The sequence below is a fragment of the Patagioenas fasciata genome, chromosome 6 (assembly GCF_037038585.1).
Source record: "Patagioenas fasciata isolate bPatFas1 chromosome 6, bPatFas1.hap1, whole genome shotgun sequence".
In the NCBI taxonomy this organism is placed as follows: Eukaryota; Metazoa; Chordata; class Aves; order Columbiformes; family Columbidae; genus Patagioenas; species Patagioenas fasciata.
In genome coordinates this window covers 19,357,021-19,372,809 of record NC_092525.1, presented here as the reverse complement: position 1 = coordinate 19,372,809, position 15,789 = coordinate 19,357,021, and the positions used below count along the sequence as shown (strand labels likewise).

Sequence of the window (15,789 nt, the reverse complement as noted above, 5' to 3'; positions counted from 1 at the left end):
GGCAAGTTCACAGTTATTCCTTGCTTGATATCTATGAAGACAAAAGCACAACACCCAGACTGATTTCTGGGTTCATGCAAACTCCTGCCAGCATAGAGCAGCAAGGACGCTGTGAGGGTCAGATAACATGCAGCACAAGGGCCACCACCTTTGTTTTACCCACAGGCATTCAAAATGAACAAGTCAGCTTCGAAAAGCTGTCAGCACTGGTCAGAAGGGATCACGGTTAGGCTGAACGTAGGGTGCAAGTTATTGGTAAGCAACTCCCAGGAATATTCCCGGCCCTGGATCTGCTCCAAAGGAGCCTTCATAGACAGAAAGTGTCATCTTCTGAACAGTGGATCCCTGGGTCAGAAAAAGGCTGCAATGCATTGATGTATGCTCTCTAATTTCCCTGCATATTTTAATCCACATCCCAAAACACCCACCAGTGCTTTCGTGTCTGTCAGTCAGAGTTATCCGTTGCGAAAAGAAGCCCCTTAGCACAAGGAAGAAGTCAGGCCTTAAGAATTAAGGCAAAAAAAGAATTACGTTTGTAATGGGTATATTGTCTTATTTTAATTGAAATATCTAGTTAATACAAGAAAAAAATATAAAAGTTAGGATTTTTATATAACTTTCTCCTTACTAGCAGTATACTGTGTTTTGAATTAGATTTGATCATCAAAAATGCGAAGTAGTAGATTTTCATTAGTTCTAAACTCAAGAAAACTTTCAACTCAGTGAGTTGAAACTTTTTGTTCTCCTTCTTGTTGGTGTTATTTTTTTTCAATCAGCTAAGACTCCTCCAGATTTTTAAAATCTGTTTTAAAAAATAAAAAGAACCTCACAGGATGAGACAAGTGCTACAGACTTCATCTCCAAAGGTCCTGTTTCTCTGACTAGTTAAATGAAAAAAGGACATTTACAGTGATATGTTTTGAATGGACTACACTGGGAGATTTCTCTTCTGTTATGTGATACCCAGTGGCACGGATTACACAAGAGTGTAAATACATCTTAGAGTGATAGAAGTCTTATCTTGCTGTAAAATGTTCAATAATTCATGGTCACTTTAATGGATTATACTGGACTTGCTTGTAAATTTTGCTTACACACAGCTGGGCCCATCCCAATGCACTTCTGTAGGTGTTTACCTTCAGTGTTCAGCCTGCTGGCTGAATTTCAGCTGAAACTGTCGATAGGACAAGTTTGACACTCAAGAGGTGAAGCAAAGAAATAGGGCAGGTATTTAAATAGACTTATGAGCCAGCAAACAGGAGTGGTTTGCATATTAGTAGTATTTAACTCTTGTTCTCTAAACAAAAGAGGATTTACTTACTCATGGCTCAAGAGTCATGAATTATTGTGTGGAACTGGAGTTAGTACTGAGGGAACTGGAAATGAGTATGATTCAGTGTATTTATTGTTTTAATTGTTCATATTTCCTTTGCTTTGAGGGATCTGGTCTTTGAGATGATTATGATGGTCACTGTCACATCTGTCTTGGATCCCTTATTCCTCAAGAATAGCCCTAAGCAGAGTGCGTTACAGAAGTCTCTCATTAGGACAGAGTCGTCACAGTCTTTTATGTAGCTCTAGATGACAAAAGGCCATGATTTAGCTCTGCTGCCTCGAAGTCCAGCAGTACCATTGCACTCAGTAGGTCCTGTTAAAGAAACTCATTTCCGGGGAGACTTTGGGTACTTGTCTATCTCTCCTGATTAACAGGAAAATATTTTTTTTCCACTATAAACCACTTTGGGTCCTTCCGTACCCCCCTCCTACTTCACCTGCATGGAAGCAAGAAGGGCTGTTTCTCACAGAACCAGAGAACCTGAAACATATTTTACTTATGGCAAAACAGGGCACCTTAAAGATAGGCAATGTATGCAGCTAGAGATGTTTCTGAATACACAGACAGAAAATTTAGAATGAGGTTATGATTCATTTTAATGTTAGCTCTAGCTCAAATAATGTCCTGGAGCAACAACAATCAGTATCCAGTTGCACCTCTGAAGACACTGAGAAAAGATAAAACCCAAGGAAAGGGCTCATCTTGTAATTAGGTTCCAGGTGATTTAACAGTTATTCTTAATGTGAAGTGTCAGCTACTCACAACAATAGTTTCAGACCTGCAAAAAAGGATTGAAAAGGACTAAGACAATTAATGGAACAAGCCATTCTGTGTTTTCTTGCATGATAGCATTATTCAAAACCCACCTGGACACCTTCCTGTGTAACCTCATCTAGTTGTTCCTGCTCTATCAGGGGGATTGGACTGGATGATCTTTTGAGGTGCCTTCCAATCCCTGACATTCTGTGAAAGGGATGGTGAATGATCGTGGCTACAATCAGCAGTCATGCCCTCCCTGAGCAAAGGCTTAAATATTGACTCGCCTCTGTGTCAGGAATCTGCTTCATGATGATAATTTACTTCCTTAACGATCTGCAACTGATTTACGTAAGAGTCATATTGAGATTATTATATGACATGAAAACTGTCAAGCATTGTTAATTTAAACAACTTTTTAAATTAGCCAATCTTAAACCAACTGTATATTAAATAGAATTCAATAGCAAAACAAAAATTCTGTCCTCCTGAATAAGATTTTTCCAATTGGCTGGCACATAGAACAAGTTCATCTTATATATGCCAATTTACAAATATGTCCAATAATAGTAGAGGGAGCAACTGTTCCATAGCTCTGCCAGTGTTCATCAGACACAGTGACAGTAGCCACATCATTAATCTCATGGTATATTAGAAATAAAGTCACTGGAATGGAATGGTGTCAAAAGATAAATGTTTCCCCTTTTGAAAATAAACTTCTCAGTTTCACCTCATTGTGTTGTCTTTTTTTTTTTTTCCCCTTTCCACACGCCCTTCTATAAATCCTTTGGTTTCACCTGGCATTTAGGTAACAGTAGGAGACCAATATCCTGTGTCAAAGCTCATTCTACAGTTATCAGTTTAACATACCCTTAAATCCCACAAGTACTGTGCCAAGACCAATCCTTTCTCTGAGAGGTTAAACATATGCATTACATATTGAAACAATGTAAGTAGCATGTAATTAGCACTGTTTATGCATTCTCACTTTAAATTATACTGCAAAACCTATGATGTTTTTCAAGGCACTTAATGATAGAGAGCCGAAAATGAGCATTCATCTTGTCATTTTAAACTTTATTCATAAATAACACTCTAAATATATGTGAATGGTTTATTCCATTAGATCCCACAAACAGACATACACATTCTTCCGTTAGAGGACATAGTTCTTAATAAAACATCCTTTAAAATTATAAAACATGGCAGTTAAATTTACAAACAGTGTCACTGACAACTTTAACAAAAGATGTTTGAATGGTGAGGGTGTTGAGGGACCTTTTTCTGTCCTGTTTTTTTTTTTTTCTCCCTTTTTTTTTTTCTTTCCCTTTTTTTTGAAGTCTTGTTCCACAAGGATTATAGCTCCCCCGCTGTTTGGAAAAGATAATTTCACTTGTAACACTAATAACTTGAGCGGGGAGAAGGCTGGCTGGGTGAATGGAATGCACTTCACTGCACATCTTGGCTTTGCGAGCAATGGGAAACAGATGGTCCTTGCGGCTGCCTTCCCACTCGGGCCCGCGCCGCGCCAGCCTGTGGTCGTTGGCTGGTTGCTGCTGGCACTGTGTGACTTGAACATAGTAGGACAGTGGCAAAAGAAATCAAATCTCTTTCATTGAGCAGCAAACCGTAATGAAATTTGACAGATCTGACATTCTATACCCAACATCTAGTTAGAATATATTAACCTTTTAGTTTTCTTGAGCTCCTCTGCTACTAGTTAGAAGTATCCTTATTAGAGTTTTGCGGCGGCTCTGGAGATGGTAGGAAAGCAATATCTTCTGGATGCCTTCTAATGTTAGAGCTGAAATAAATATTTCAAATAGTGAAGGAAATGTGGGGCTTCTAACTCCTCTCAAATTATTCCACAAAAAAAGCCAGCAATAGAAATAATGGTTAGATGCTTTTGTTAATATTTCATTATAGTAAAAAAAAAAAAAAAGAAAATAATAGTAAGGTGATATTCTCACCCTGTTTATTCAGTAAGAATATTTTCTGGGTACATCTTGGATCCCCATCTCTATGGGAACATGCCACGTTTGATCCACCTGCATCAAAACTGAGTTTGTGGCTTTGATGAATACTTTTATTTTTCATTCTATAACTTTGCATTTGCTTAGATGTTTTAGATTGGTCAAGGTCGGGAGCTCTTATTTCCCCAAATGAGCTTGCTATTAGCTTTTTCCAGGTTAATCCCTGTTTAGACCTTCTCGAGAGGCGGTGGTGGCTGTCACAGGCTTGAACCAGCAAAGCACGAGCTCCCGGGGGCTTGATACCTCTCCCAGATGAAAACCACGTTGAAATGCAGTGCCGAGTTATGGTCACAGATTAGGAAATAGCTGGTTACGTTTAGACTTAAAAATAAGTCTGGTTTATGTTCCTTTACATTTTGGGTTGAGAGAGAAGAATTTTTACTTATTTTTTGAAAATGTTTGTATGTGTCATTCCTTCCCCTTCACTCCTTTCATCTGTTCCTCCTGTTTCTTTCAGACGTGAAGTCACAGCACTGTCTGTGATGTCAGTGTGTTTCCATATTGACAGACCATTCTGTCAGAAACAAGATCTTGATGCTTGTTTCAGATGAGGCAAAAGGGGAATACAGATGGCAAGACGAAAATCAGAGGAGGGAGAGGGGAAAAATACACACAACAGAGCTGCAGGGGGAAATGCAGAGGCCAAAGACAACTTTATGCAGAGGGGAAAGGACTTTTTTTCCCCTTGATTGAGTGAGAAGATCTGAAATGCATGTGTCACCTTGAGCATTCAGTGAAAGCTTTACTGTTGCACTGTTTTTGGCTTGGGAGGCTGTGGAGGTGCAGGAGCAGTGGTCACAAGCTGCTTCTCTCCTTGTTTACGCCTTCAGCAACAGCAGATCTTCCTGATCGAAGCCAGGATTAGAGGATTTCCAAAAGCTAGAACACACACTCGTTGTCAGCAACTTTGCAGAAGTTCAGAGACCGTCCAAAAATCAACTGCCTGCTCTCACGTGGCACTTGAACTAATTGTCACTGTTTGCGATAAGGAAATCCTCTTTGTATTGTAGCTCATTGAAGCTCAGGCTTCCCAGGGAAAATATCTCCCAAATTAAGAACAGATCTAAAATCACGCTGTTGCAATCAGCTGAACAGGTTCTGAGCAATTGCAACCGAACAAATAGGGGGAGGCAAAGGGAACAAAAAAGGGTTAATGAGCACTAGATACCACACAATTAATAGATAATTTAGTAAAGACAACTAAGATCCTAAAGATGTGTCTAGCACTGGGAGCTCCACGCAGTTCTGCCGTATTTCTTTTATCAACTGGAATAGTAGAAGGCAACATTTGGAGAAACCACCCGCTATGCCAACATTTCTAATGCTCTCATGCATTCCGTTTCCAGTAGGCTGGAAAATGCCAGCTTGATATAGTCATCTGAATTAAGATACTTTATTGGCCTTTTTTAGCATTCGTTCCTGGTTTCATACCCACGATAGCAACAGTGACCTTGTCTGAATGTGACGCAGAGGGGATAGGTAGAGAGGGACACGCTCACTCTGTGCTGCGGCAGGTAACTCCGCTCAACAATGCAGCAAATTATTTGTGGGTAGTTGGCCGCTTCTCCGGTAGGAAGTCAGAAAGGAACTGGCAAGTTCTTCCATTTATTGCTTGAGGCCTAAAGCTGTCAGAAAACAAATCTCGTCTCCTGTAGCCCACAAACACATACACCTAACTTATTTCCAACTTGTATATCACTCCTATGTTGCAAGCATTTTTATTTTGCAGCTGTGCCTGCATAAATGTCTATGGTGCACGAAGGCTTTTTCTTTTTTTGGAACAGTCTGATTTAGAAGCAAACATCTTTGTGGCTTATTAGTCTTTGGAAGGCATCGTTTTGTCCCAGTACTATTCACAGGGCGTGTTGTGCAGAATGCTGATTGACAAGAGTTAAATTCAAAACATGTAGCCATTTTCTGGTGTGTGGTTTTTTTCCTGATTGAAGGAAAACTACTTAGATGTTTGTTTCCAAAACGGCATCTGTCAGCAATCAAAGGGGAAAAATTGCATAAAACAAATGCAATTGTTTGGAGTAGCATTTCCTGGATCATGTTAAATGCTTGATTTGCTCCCCATTATGCTCACCAAATAATTTTATTTTCCACAATAATTGCAATATTTAACGTGTTGTATTTAATCTTGTTTTAATGCTATTAACAACAGCCGCTTATGAAAGGAATAATTGCTCTACGGGTAAGAACCCCACCATTCCCAGCATCAGAAAGAACAATGGCAAAGTTAACTGCACCTAATTGTTCTGAATTTAAAACGCTGTTAACCAGCAGCACTCCTCATTTCTTTGCACATAACTGCTACGCTGTCAGGAAGGAAATGGTTTCATGCTTCCGTCATTCATAAGCTGAAAAGTGCATGCTCTTCCAAAAATAATTTATTCAATGTCTTTATAAATAATATTGGGAAGTAAAGTATAGGAAGACTCAAGTATTTTTGATGTAGTTATTAATACGGCGACAAGGGAAAGTTTGTCAGTAGGTCTATAACTGTGTCAGGTGATGGAAACCCGTACAGACCGAATGAAGATTTATCAGAACTTGTCTGGAATGACATGCGGCACTATTGGGTATGAAATACTAAATAAATGATAAGCAGGGTGGGTAGGTTGTGTGGTTTGAGAGGCTGAAGCAAAGAGAGCAGCATAAAATTGAATCTGACACCGATTCAAAGGCTGATTGTAACTTAAGGATTTTACTGTATATTTTCTGTGATTATGTGGAGCGAGGTTTTTTTCAATGAGCAGCAAGGCACAGCAAGGACAGGTAGTGTTAATAAACCTGTGGTAACAGAAGACAATAAATGCTTGGGCCAGCCAGTCTAAGGACAGTTCCTGGCACAGTGTCTTTTTTTTTTTTTTTTATTTCTTTCTGGACTCAGACTAAAACTTAACACTTCCCATGCTAGTCAGACCCTTTCCATAAACAGCACTGAGATCGTACCTACTATCTGGAGCAAAACAGCAAACTGGGGTGCTGAGTAGTTGCACAGTTTGTGCACTGACGTATTTTCTGTGCAGTCCAAGCAGATTGTTAAGGCTGGGGGAAAAAAAAAAAAAAGGTGAACCCCTGTAAGTTACATTAGCAACCTGTGTTCAAGCTAAATAATTTGCTTGTCATCTCACACATCACAGAAATCTGAAGGTATTATTGAAGCGCAATGAAAGTTCTGTCCTGTAGTGAATGACAGTTTTGTAAAGTACGCAGCCCGGAATTGGAATTTTGCTGTAGCCAAATAGTTAAACGATAGAACACAAAATAATCAAAGAATTCTGCGCCCGTGAGCTCCCTTTGCTGATACAAACAAAAATGAACACTGTTGAAAACAGAGCGGATATTTTTAATACATTTTCCACTTGTGTCCACATCGCCAAAAGATTTGCGGAGCGTAGCTGCTTCTGAGGAAGCGAGTTATCTCAGCCTTAGCTCTGCAGACCTCTGAAACATTCCTGGCGAGGGCCCGTTTGCCAGTTCAGAAGGAGATTTTTTCAAGCACCCAAGGAAAGGCAGCTCTGCAGGGACTGGAGTGCCTGGGATTCGGTGGCGCTGGTCACAGCCGAGCAACCGCCATCCCTGTGATCCAATGGGACAGTTAAATGGAAAACAGTCACTGCCTGTTTGATAGTCAGCTGTCAAAAAAGTAGTACTTTCATTGTTTTTTCAGTGCCCTAGAAGTCAGAAACAGAGATGGGGAAATGTACGATTATCTTTTAACTTGTTTTCCAGGAAAGGATTTTAGTATTGGACAATACCAAGGTTTCGTAACTTTTCAAAACTCTTTGTTTTGGAGTTGCCTTTTTCCAAGTTATCTGTCAGTTCCTTGTGTGAATTTTGAATGTTGCAGAGAAGTTTTGCAAGAGGGAGAAACAAACCCCTGTGAGGCTTAGGTAGTTGTCCCCTGATGGTATTAGGAAGCGTAACATTAAAAATAAGTTTTAAAAAATACAGTAGCAAAACTGTATTTAAAGAAAAAAAAAGGATAAGAAGGGAATTGTTCAGTTCTTAGGGAGCACTTCAGCCATTTGAATGGGCCTACGAAAAGTCATTCATTTAAACAATAAGATCTGGTATCTAAAATCAAGAAGGAGCAAAGAGCCAAAACTTTAATGTTTTTTTTTTAAAAAGCATTTGATTCCTTTAGAAAGCTTCTGCCACTGAATGGAGGCATAGACTTGAGCAGTTCACAATTTTATTTTGCCTTTCACTGCTTAACTGATTATAAGCACAATTATGAAAGAAATTAAAAAGAAAGACGCAATCTTTTTCTTTTTTTGCTCAGTCCTTTCTTGCCCCCCCGGTCACGTACATGAGAAAAGTAGCTGTGATAAACAGATACTGAATCAGACTGAAAGTCTTTTTAGAGAAAAAAAAAAAAACACACCCAAAACATTGCATGATAGTCTCTAAGCAGTTCCATCTGTCAAGCAGAAATTTTAGGCTAATAGCCTGTGGCGATCTCCCTCCGCAGTCCACTACCTGCCTTTGTCCTATTAAATCTCTTTATTCTTCTTAAAAAAGAGGAAAGGAAAGCAAAACCTTGCAGACCAAAATCATGTGAGTGATGAAGCCCTAATTTTGACCGCCTCTCTTTGATGTTGAGCAGTGGGTTCTTATTTAAAAAAAAAAAAAAAAAAAAAAGGAGAGAGAGGGAGAAGGGAAGAGAGAGGGAGAGAGAGAGAGGAGAAGACAGTGCTGAGAGCAGATGACTTTTCATCTCCACTTCACCTTGCCACTGGCTCTGTGAGAGATTGGTTCATTGTCAAGGAGATTTTTTTTTTTTTTTTTTTTTTTTACCCATGATTCCATATGGTATGGACCGGGCTACATGTTGCCCAACATGCCAGTGCAAATGTTTTCTCAATTAGGTGTCTTATCTCCCGTGAGTTAGCATCAGATGAAGCTTGCTGACAGCATAATGGCAGGGAAAACCTCCGACGGCTCCATCAAATGGCAGCTCTGCTACGACATCTCGGCCAGAACTTGGTGGATGGTGAGTTGGCAGCAAGGCTGCTTTTTTTTTTTTCTCTCCCTTTTCTACTTTCCCTCCCTCTTTGACAAAATGTCCCAGACCTCACATTTATCAAATTAACATTTGATTTTTTCACACTCTACAGTAGAGCAGCCTCACACTTGTCCCACTTGTGTGCTTTCCCCTGTGTAACAGGAGACCGTTAATGTGCACTACAGTTTCCAGAGGGAAGCTTTTTCAATTCTCCTTAAGGGGGAAAAAAAAAAAGTATGCAAAGAAGTAGTTTGAGAAAGCCTTGTGCAGAGTAACTTGTCTCAGTCGGCTGCCTAACGCTCAGTTTGTTTTACTTTATCTGCTGCTTTCAAGCGTCCGCGTGCATGTGCATTTTTTACCCTGTGATATTTTGTAAGGAGGGGAGGTGGAAAGTTCAGTCTGTTACAAAGCGAGTCGCTTACTGTGAGAGCCTGGGACGGTGCGGCAGTCGTGTCGTGGTGTAAAACCGTCACGTGTGAGGGGACCGTGTTTTGCGAGGTGACCCCCCATCTAACTTTTCCCTCGGCGTGTTTACGTTAGAACAGGTTACCGGGCTGCGCTGACCTGGAGCCATGTGTTACAGATCCCCCATGGTCTGGCTCTCGCTGCTTTTGGGCGCAATTAAAGTTTCAATAAAGTCCCAAACGTGCTCCGTAGAACGAGTTAACTAGCATGTCATGGTCAGCCGGGCCAGACAACCTTTGACATCTCGAATCTATAAGAGGTATAGTGAGTTAGGAGGATGCACAATAGCCCATTGTGGCAGAAGATGCAAGTCCCGTTGTGAGGAAGAGAGTCCTCAAATCATTACTGCCCTCGTTAGCGTGTTGTCCGTTAGGGATTAATTCGTTAGCAGCGCATTTTTAGATTTCTGTAATTATTATTCTTGTGGCAAGCGTGAATTCTTCCAGGGAGAGGAAAAGTTTGCTGCCAGGACAATGAATGTATTATCCGCTCCTAACTGGACCGTGAACCTCAGCTCGTTTCACATAGATATCAGTTAAAAAAGGACTGGCGAGTAGAATTACAAAACAAGGCATGATCACTTGCATTGTATGATACGCTGAAACAAGTCGGGGGGCTTTCCCTCCCCCTTGCCGCCCTGGACCAATTTTGGTATCATTTGGAAACTTTAAGACCTCAGAGGACTTGAAAGACTTTTAAAAGTGAGATCCGGAAGGTTTTTATTCTGCAGCTTGGTGGTGGCCATTGTGAATATCATGTGGCTTGTATTTAAAGGTGTTTTGGGCTTGGGTTTTGCCGTTTTGTTTTCTCTAAACTCTTTAATTATTTTTTTTTTAACCGTCTATTTGAGGTTTGCCAGTGGTTGCCAGTGCAATGTAACATGCAACTTTCGGTTAATAGATGGGGCAGGGTAACCACTTTACTTATAGTACTGATTTTCCAATTAGACTTTCTGCCAGGGGAAGTTGGAGGGGGAAGGGGTATTTGCATGCACATAAACTGTTGACTATTCATGTGACTTCTTTTTCTTTTTTTTTTTTTCTGCTTGTTAAACCCTGGTAAATAATTCTATTGATTCTTAGTTATCATTTTCAAAGCAAAGTTTGCAAGTGCCTGTTTTAACCACCCAATTTATATCATGCTGTGATTTTTGTCTTATTCTGAGCCATTTGTATATTTTATTGCCACTCGTCTTTTATTGTCTATTGGCTACTTTTATGATGAGGTATGTCCGTGTTTATTATTTAATAAGTATCCTCAAATGTTATTAGGCAGTTATTATCAGCCTATAGAAAATGTCCGAGGAAGTTTCATTTCAGTCACATTTATTTCACAGATGTTTTAGTACTGTGAATATAATATGTAAAATGCTGGAAACATTTAGTAATGCACTTGCCTAAGAATAAACAGTTTTATAACCACACATACTGTTGTTTAGATTAAACATTGCAGAAAGTTCTCCTTAAACTTGAACGTCACATCATTTATTTTCTAAGAGAACAAAAAAAAATAACTGAAATAGCCTTTTTTTTTTTTTGGTCAAGTTGTGCTAGATGAAAGAGATGTTATTTTTAACTGAAATGAATAATTCAAGATCTTTACAATAGATGTGTTAATTGCAAATAATTTCCGTACAAAGTTTCAATTATTGATGGAGTAATAAGCAGGTTTTCATACAGTCAGTGAATCTAAAACATACAACAAAAAGTAGTTATCTATTTTTTAAATTTTTTTTTTTTACCCCCAAACCCCATCGCATTTGCCACATTCTTTTAATCCGAAGTAAGCTAGAGAGCAGATTTAAATGTTTTTAAAGAACAAATAAAGCTTTTAAAATTACCTCACGCCTGGTGTGGCCGCACACAATCTCAGCTGTGGAGTGCGAAACTTGGTAGTGCCAGCATACAAAGAGAGGAGTGAATACCCCTTGCACCCATATGGGCTCAGCTGCCAGCACTGGGATCCGCAATTTTGCTTTTTAATGAATCGTAAACAATTTGTGTGTCAAACGAGGGAGTTTGTTTTCTTTCTGGAGCAGGTTCTGAATCCGTTTTAAGCTATGGCTCTGTACTGTACGGGAGTATTATGCCCAAATTTAAAGGTTCTGTGTCATTTTGATGAAAAGACCTGTTATAATGAAAGAAACGGCTTTATAAAAGGCTGGGTGTAGTAATCTCGCTCTCTTTCTTTCTCTCTCAGTGTCTCTCAGCCTCACACTCTCCCTCTTTCACTCCAGTCTAGAGCATGTTTAGAGCTAACTGGAGATAATGGAGATTGGGTGATTGCATGATTAGTAAAATGAATGGATTTTAGCATTGGGCAAAGCAGCTTGCATTTTTGAAAGGTGGCTTTAAAATGCGGAGTTTTAATTTTGACCTTATTTTCTTTCATAGATAATCTTTATTAATGCCCCTTTAATTCATTTTTTCTCATAGCAGCTAGTTTTTCTCTCCAGCCATCTGATGGAATGGCTAATATATTTTATCTTACTTGCCAAAATAGCAAGAGGTCAAAGTAAAAGAAAAACATTATTTTTCTTTCTTGGAGTCAGTTACGTTTCAAACTAGTTCAATAGAACCCACAGCATTTATACATTTTAGTAGTAATTGCTTTTGTCACAACAGTTTTAAGACAATCTTTTGACACCTAATCTATTTCTTCTTATGGTTTAATCAAGTAACTGCAGAAACAGTTACTATTTTGGCTATGCTGCAAAGTGACATTTTAGCAGAAAATTCTCCCCAAAATGCTGTAAATCTGTGTAAGAATGAATTATATATATATATATATGTCTTTTAATATATGTGTAATCGCAAATACTTTAACCAGTATAGCAGACTGAAGATATGAGATTAATTAGTTTGTTGGAAAATTATTACTCTCTTGTAATCATTGGCATTTTTAATATGAATTCGATGCTGCCTTAGAGACACTAAAGGGTTAGTCACAGAAAAGTTTTGGTGCTCTGTCTTGCATTTGCAACAAATATGTGCAGCTGTGCTACTTTTATAAACATTTCTTTCAAGCTGATTATTTTTTTTAATTATTTGCTCTAGCAAGCCAATATGATGTGAATATTATATATGTTTAATAAGGGATCATCTGCAAAATTCCTTTGCATGGGGTTATTGAAAACTGGAGGAAAATTCTCAATAGCGATACAAAACTAAAGACCCTGGGTCAAATTCTGCTCCAGGTTTATGCCGCCATCAGCCCGGAGTCGCTGCATTAGAAGCGGAGCGACTCCAGGTTTACTCACCTGAGGGACTGAGAACCAACTTGGACCCATAATTTGACTTATCTCAATCCAAACAGTCTCAAAGCCCAAACCGTTCTCCTTTGCGAAATATCTGAAGAGAAAAAGCCTCATTAATAAATAAGAAGCCATTTCAAATGACTCTGTGCATGCAAACTGCTGTTATTGAACGTGACAGTTAAAGCAGATCTTCCAGTCATTTTTCAAAATAACCGTTTTCTAGTTTTATTATCCGGCTATCGATCCATAGTTCGGTGTATATGCCTTTAATTTCTTTAGATGCCATAACTCAAAAGAGAATTTATTGAAGATAGTAGGACTGGACTTGAAATGGTCATTTTGTTACTTTAAAGTTTTTTAATTCAACATCATGTTTTCCCTGAAGCTCTTGGTAAACACTTTCACACTTCTCTGCTTTATTTTTTCAGAGGAATAGCTGAAATTGCTCAGGTTATTTATGCAGTAAAAAAAAAAAAGTTACTAGCATTTCCATCAATTAAGAATTAATAGAGTCCTCACTATAAGTCTCGTTGCAAATGAGACTAAAAATAATGGCGCTTCTAATAAATATTTAATTTCATCATATGGGAAACTAATTGTTACTACTGGAGCTAAAAAAAGTCTGGTAGCATGAAACACTCAAAAGTAGTATTTCTTGTTTAAATCACTGAGCGTATCTATACATACATGTATATACATACTTTCCTCTAAGATTATCGTGGTAATCCCCCACATGCTGTTGAACCGTACGTGGCTTTACTGATTTGTGCTTTCTACTGATACTTTTACTGTATATCAAAAAGCTTATATGTATTAACAACTGTCCTGCTTCTGCCTCTATAAAAATAACAAAGTGTGAACAGAGTGTAACATTGCAGCATGGATTCTCTTTGTTTTACACAGTGACTCTTGTATGTTCATACACTGCACAGCTACTGTAAAAATGTTTTAAATAAAATCATTCCTTCTCTGTCAGAGTTGCTAAATTCCATGCATAACTTAAAACATGTATTCAGTGCATTGGAATACATACTTTATAATATCTTCATTTTCTATATGTTGCCTTCTTTTGCTTACAAGTATTTGCCGTTTTCAACTCTTTCCTTCACCTGTCCTGAATATCGCCATGAATGTTTCTAATTTAAAGCCAGAAGAGTCAGTGGCTGATTAGAAGACAGGAAATTGGAGGATTAAACTGTCTGGTTGAACTTCCTTTACTTATCAGCACTGTGTAACTTACACTGGATTATAAACTCATTGGGACCATTTCTACAATGTATCAGTACTTCTGTTTTCTTAGTCTTTATTTTTCTGGAGAAAATGTGGAAAACGAGGCAAATGGGTAGTTTGTGGGCAAAAAGCAATACTTTTTAATAACACTTGAAGCACACTCAGTTTAAACTGAATTTGTGTAAATTCCTTCAGACATGAGAATTCATTCAATTTTAAACCATGCAGGTCTATAATATCTACTTTAAATTAACTTCAGTATATAAACAACCAAGCAACAGATACTTTCGGGGAGGGGGAGGGAAATGACATCATTTTAGTGAGAGGAGAATGCGCCACGTTAACCCTTGTTCAACCCTCTTCCCCTCAGAAACGTTCACATTTGTTGTAAAATGATGGTGTAGCTGTCGGACACCCCAAAGAAGGGCTGGAGAGAAATCCAGTTCATCCAAAAAACTTTGTCTGGATTCCTGGTGCTGCCCTCTGAGCCAGGAGCCAGAGGTCTGACGTGTCCACTGGGCCAGAAGGACGTTGTGTAGATAGTTGTCCAGCCAGGAGGAGAAGGCAGGAGAGCAAAGCTTTGTAAGGACCAGCTCATTCTTGCTTTTGACGCCCATCTATTATTTCCAGAGCTTTTCATGTCCCCTGGTTTTGAAATTATTGTGATAGTTGGGAAAAACAAGTAATAGGTCCTCCAGATGGTACTATCTTGTGAAGGATAAATAAAAGGACTTCTAACCTCAGTCCGTGCTGTGCCTAAGGTGTCTGTGCTTCCATTCACCATCATTTAATTTTACATGCTGGCTTGAGATCTGAAGGTGTCAAAACTGTATTGAATATCAGACCAGGCAAGAAAACTGAAAAAGAGACACTGCCTGAAAGGTCTGACACCTTGATCTGAATCCAAAGGCTGTGAGACTAATCACGTACTCCAGTTTAAACACTGGGACTGGATCTTTAAATTGATCGGGATGCTCATGATGATTTCTGGCAGTCTGGTCCTGCTACATTAGGCAAGCCCTCAACTAACACTGGGAGTAATCAAAAATGGAGGTGAAAATAAAAAAATACTCTGAAACTTTTTGCTGGCAAATCTCAGTAGTTTCTACATCAACAACAACAACAACAAAAATCTGAAAGTAAATATTTGCTTTCCTTACATTCAAGTGAAAGGAAAAGGTAACGTTTTTGGTTTATCAAAAGGTTCCCCTGGTTTTAATCCCAGCATGAAAAGACTCTCTTTGCAGCTAGAAGCAAAGTTTATTCCTCTCCCTCAGCTGTGGTCACTGACACTGATTAATATTTAAAGATGATTTTAGGATTAATCAAGTTATTTCTTTGTTGATATTTGCAGACAAATATGCTAGTTCATAATAGCATGTTTTGCATTGATAATATCTTTTTAATTTCCATTAATGTCACTAGGAACTTCTCTTCCACAAGTGCTGCGGTAATAATTACAGAACTCATTGCAAATGCGGGAGCTCTTTGTACATGTACCTGCACACACTTTAGGTACACAATACACTTATATTTTTATGCACCCACAAAGAGCAGAGGTCCTGCCGTGCTCCCAAGGAATCCCTCTGATCTCAGAGGAGCAGGAGCTCTGATTGAGGGGCCTTCAGAGCAGGGGCTGTACAAACCTGCAATAACTCTTTTGCACAAAGCTTTTAAAACTTTTATTTATTGTGATGAT

At 38.8% G+C, this 15,789-nt stretch overlaps 1 protein-coding gene and 1 long non-coding RNA gene across 13 annotated transcripts in view; one reads left to right on the top strand and one right to left on the bottom strand.

Moving 5' to 3' along the window:
* Window positions 1-3,148: 3,148 nt before the first annotated feature.
* On the bottom strand, window positions 3,149-11,822 carry LOC139828273 (uncharacterized). Its single transcript, XR_011739710.1, has 3 exons — window positions 11,445-11,822; window positions 7,081-7,176; window positions 3,149-6,106 (listed from the first exon to the last, which is right to left on the bottom strand). It is a non-coding gene; the product is annotated as an uncharacterized lncRNA (long non-coding RNA).
* Window positions 8,977-15,789, top strand: part of NFIA (nuclear factor I A) — a 349,358-nt gene continuing 342,545 nt past the window's right edge. For 4 of the 12 annotated variants that reach the window (XM_071810113.1, XM_071810109.1, XM_071810116.1 and 1 more), the window contains exon 1: window positions 8,982-9,127. In XM_071810113.1, coding sequence (XP_071666214.1) covers window positions 9,032-9,127 — 96 coding nt within the window. In that variant the 5' untranslated portion in view covers window positions 8,982-9,031. Of the gene's footprint in view, window positions 9,128-15,789 lie in introns of all 12 variants that reach the window. The other 8 variants (XM_071810112.1, XM_071810107.1, XM_071810115.1 and 5 more) reach the window with 6 other exon arrangements.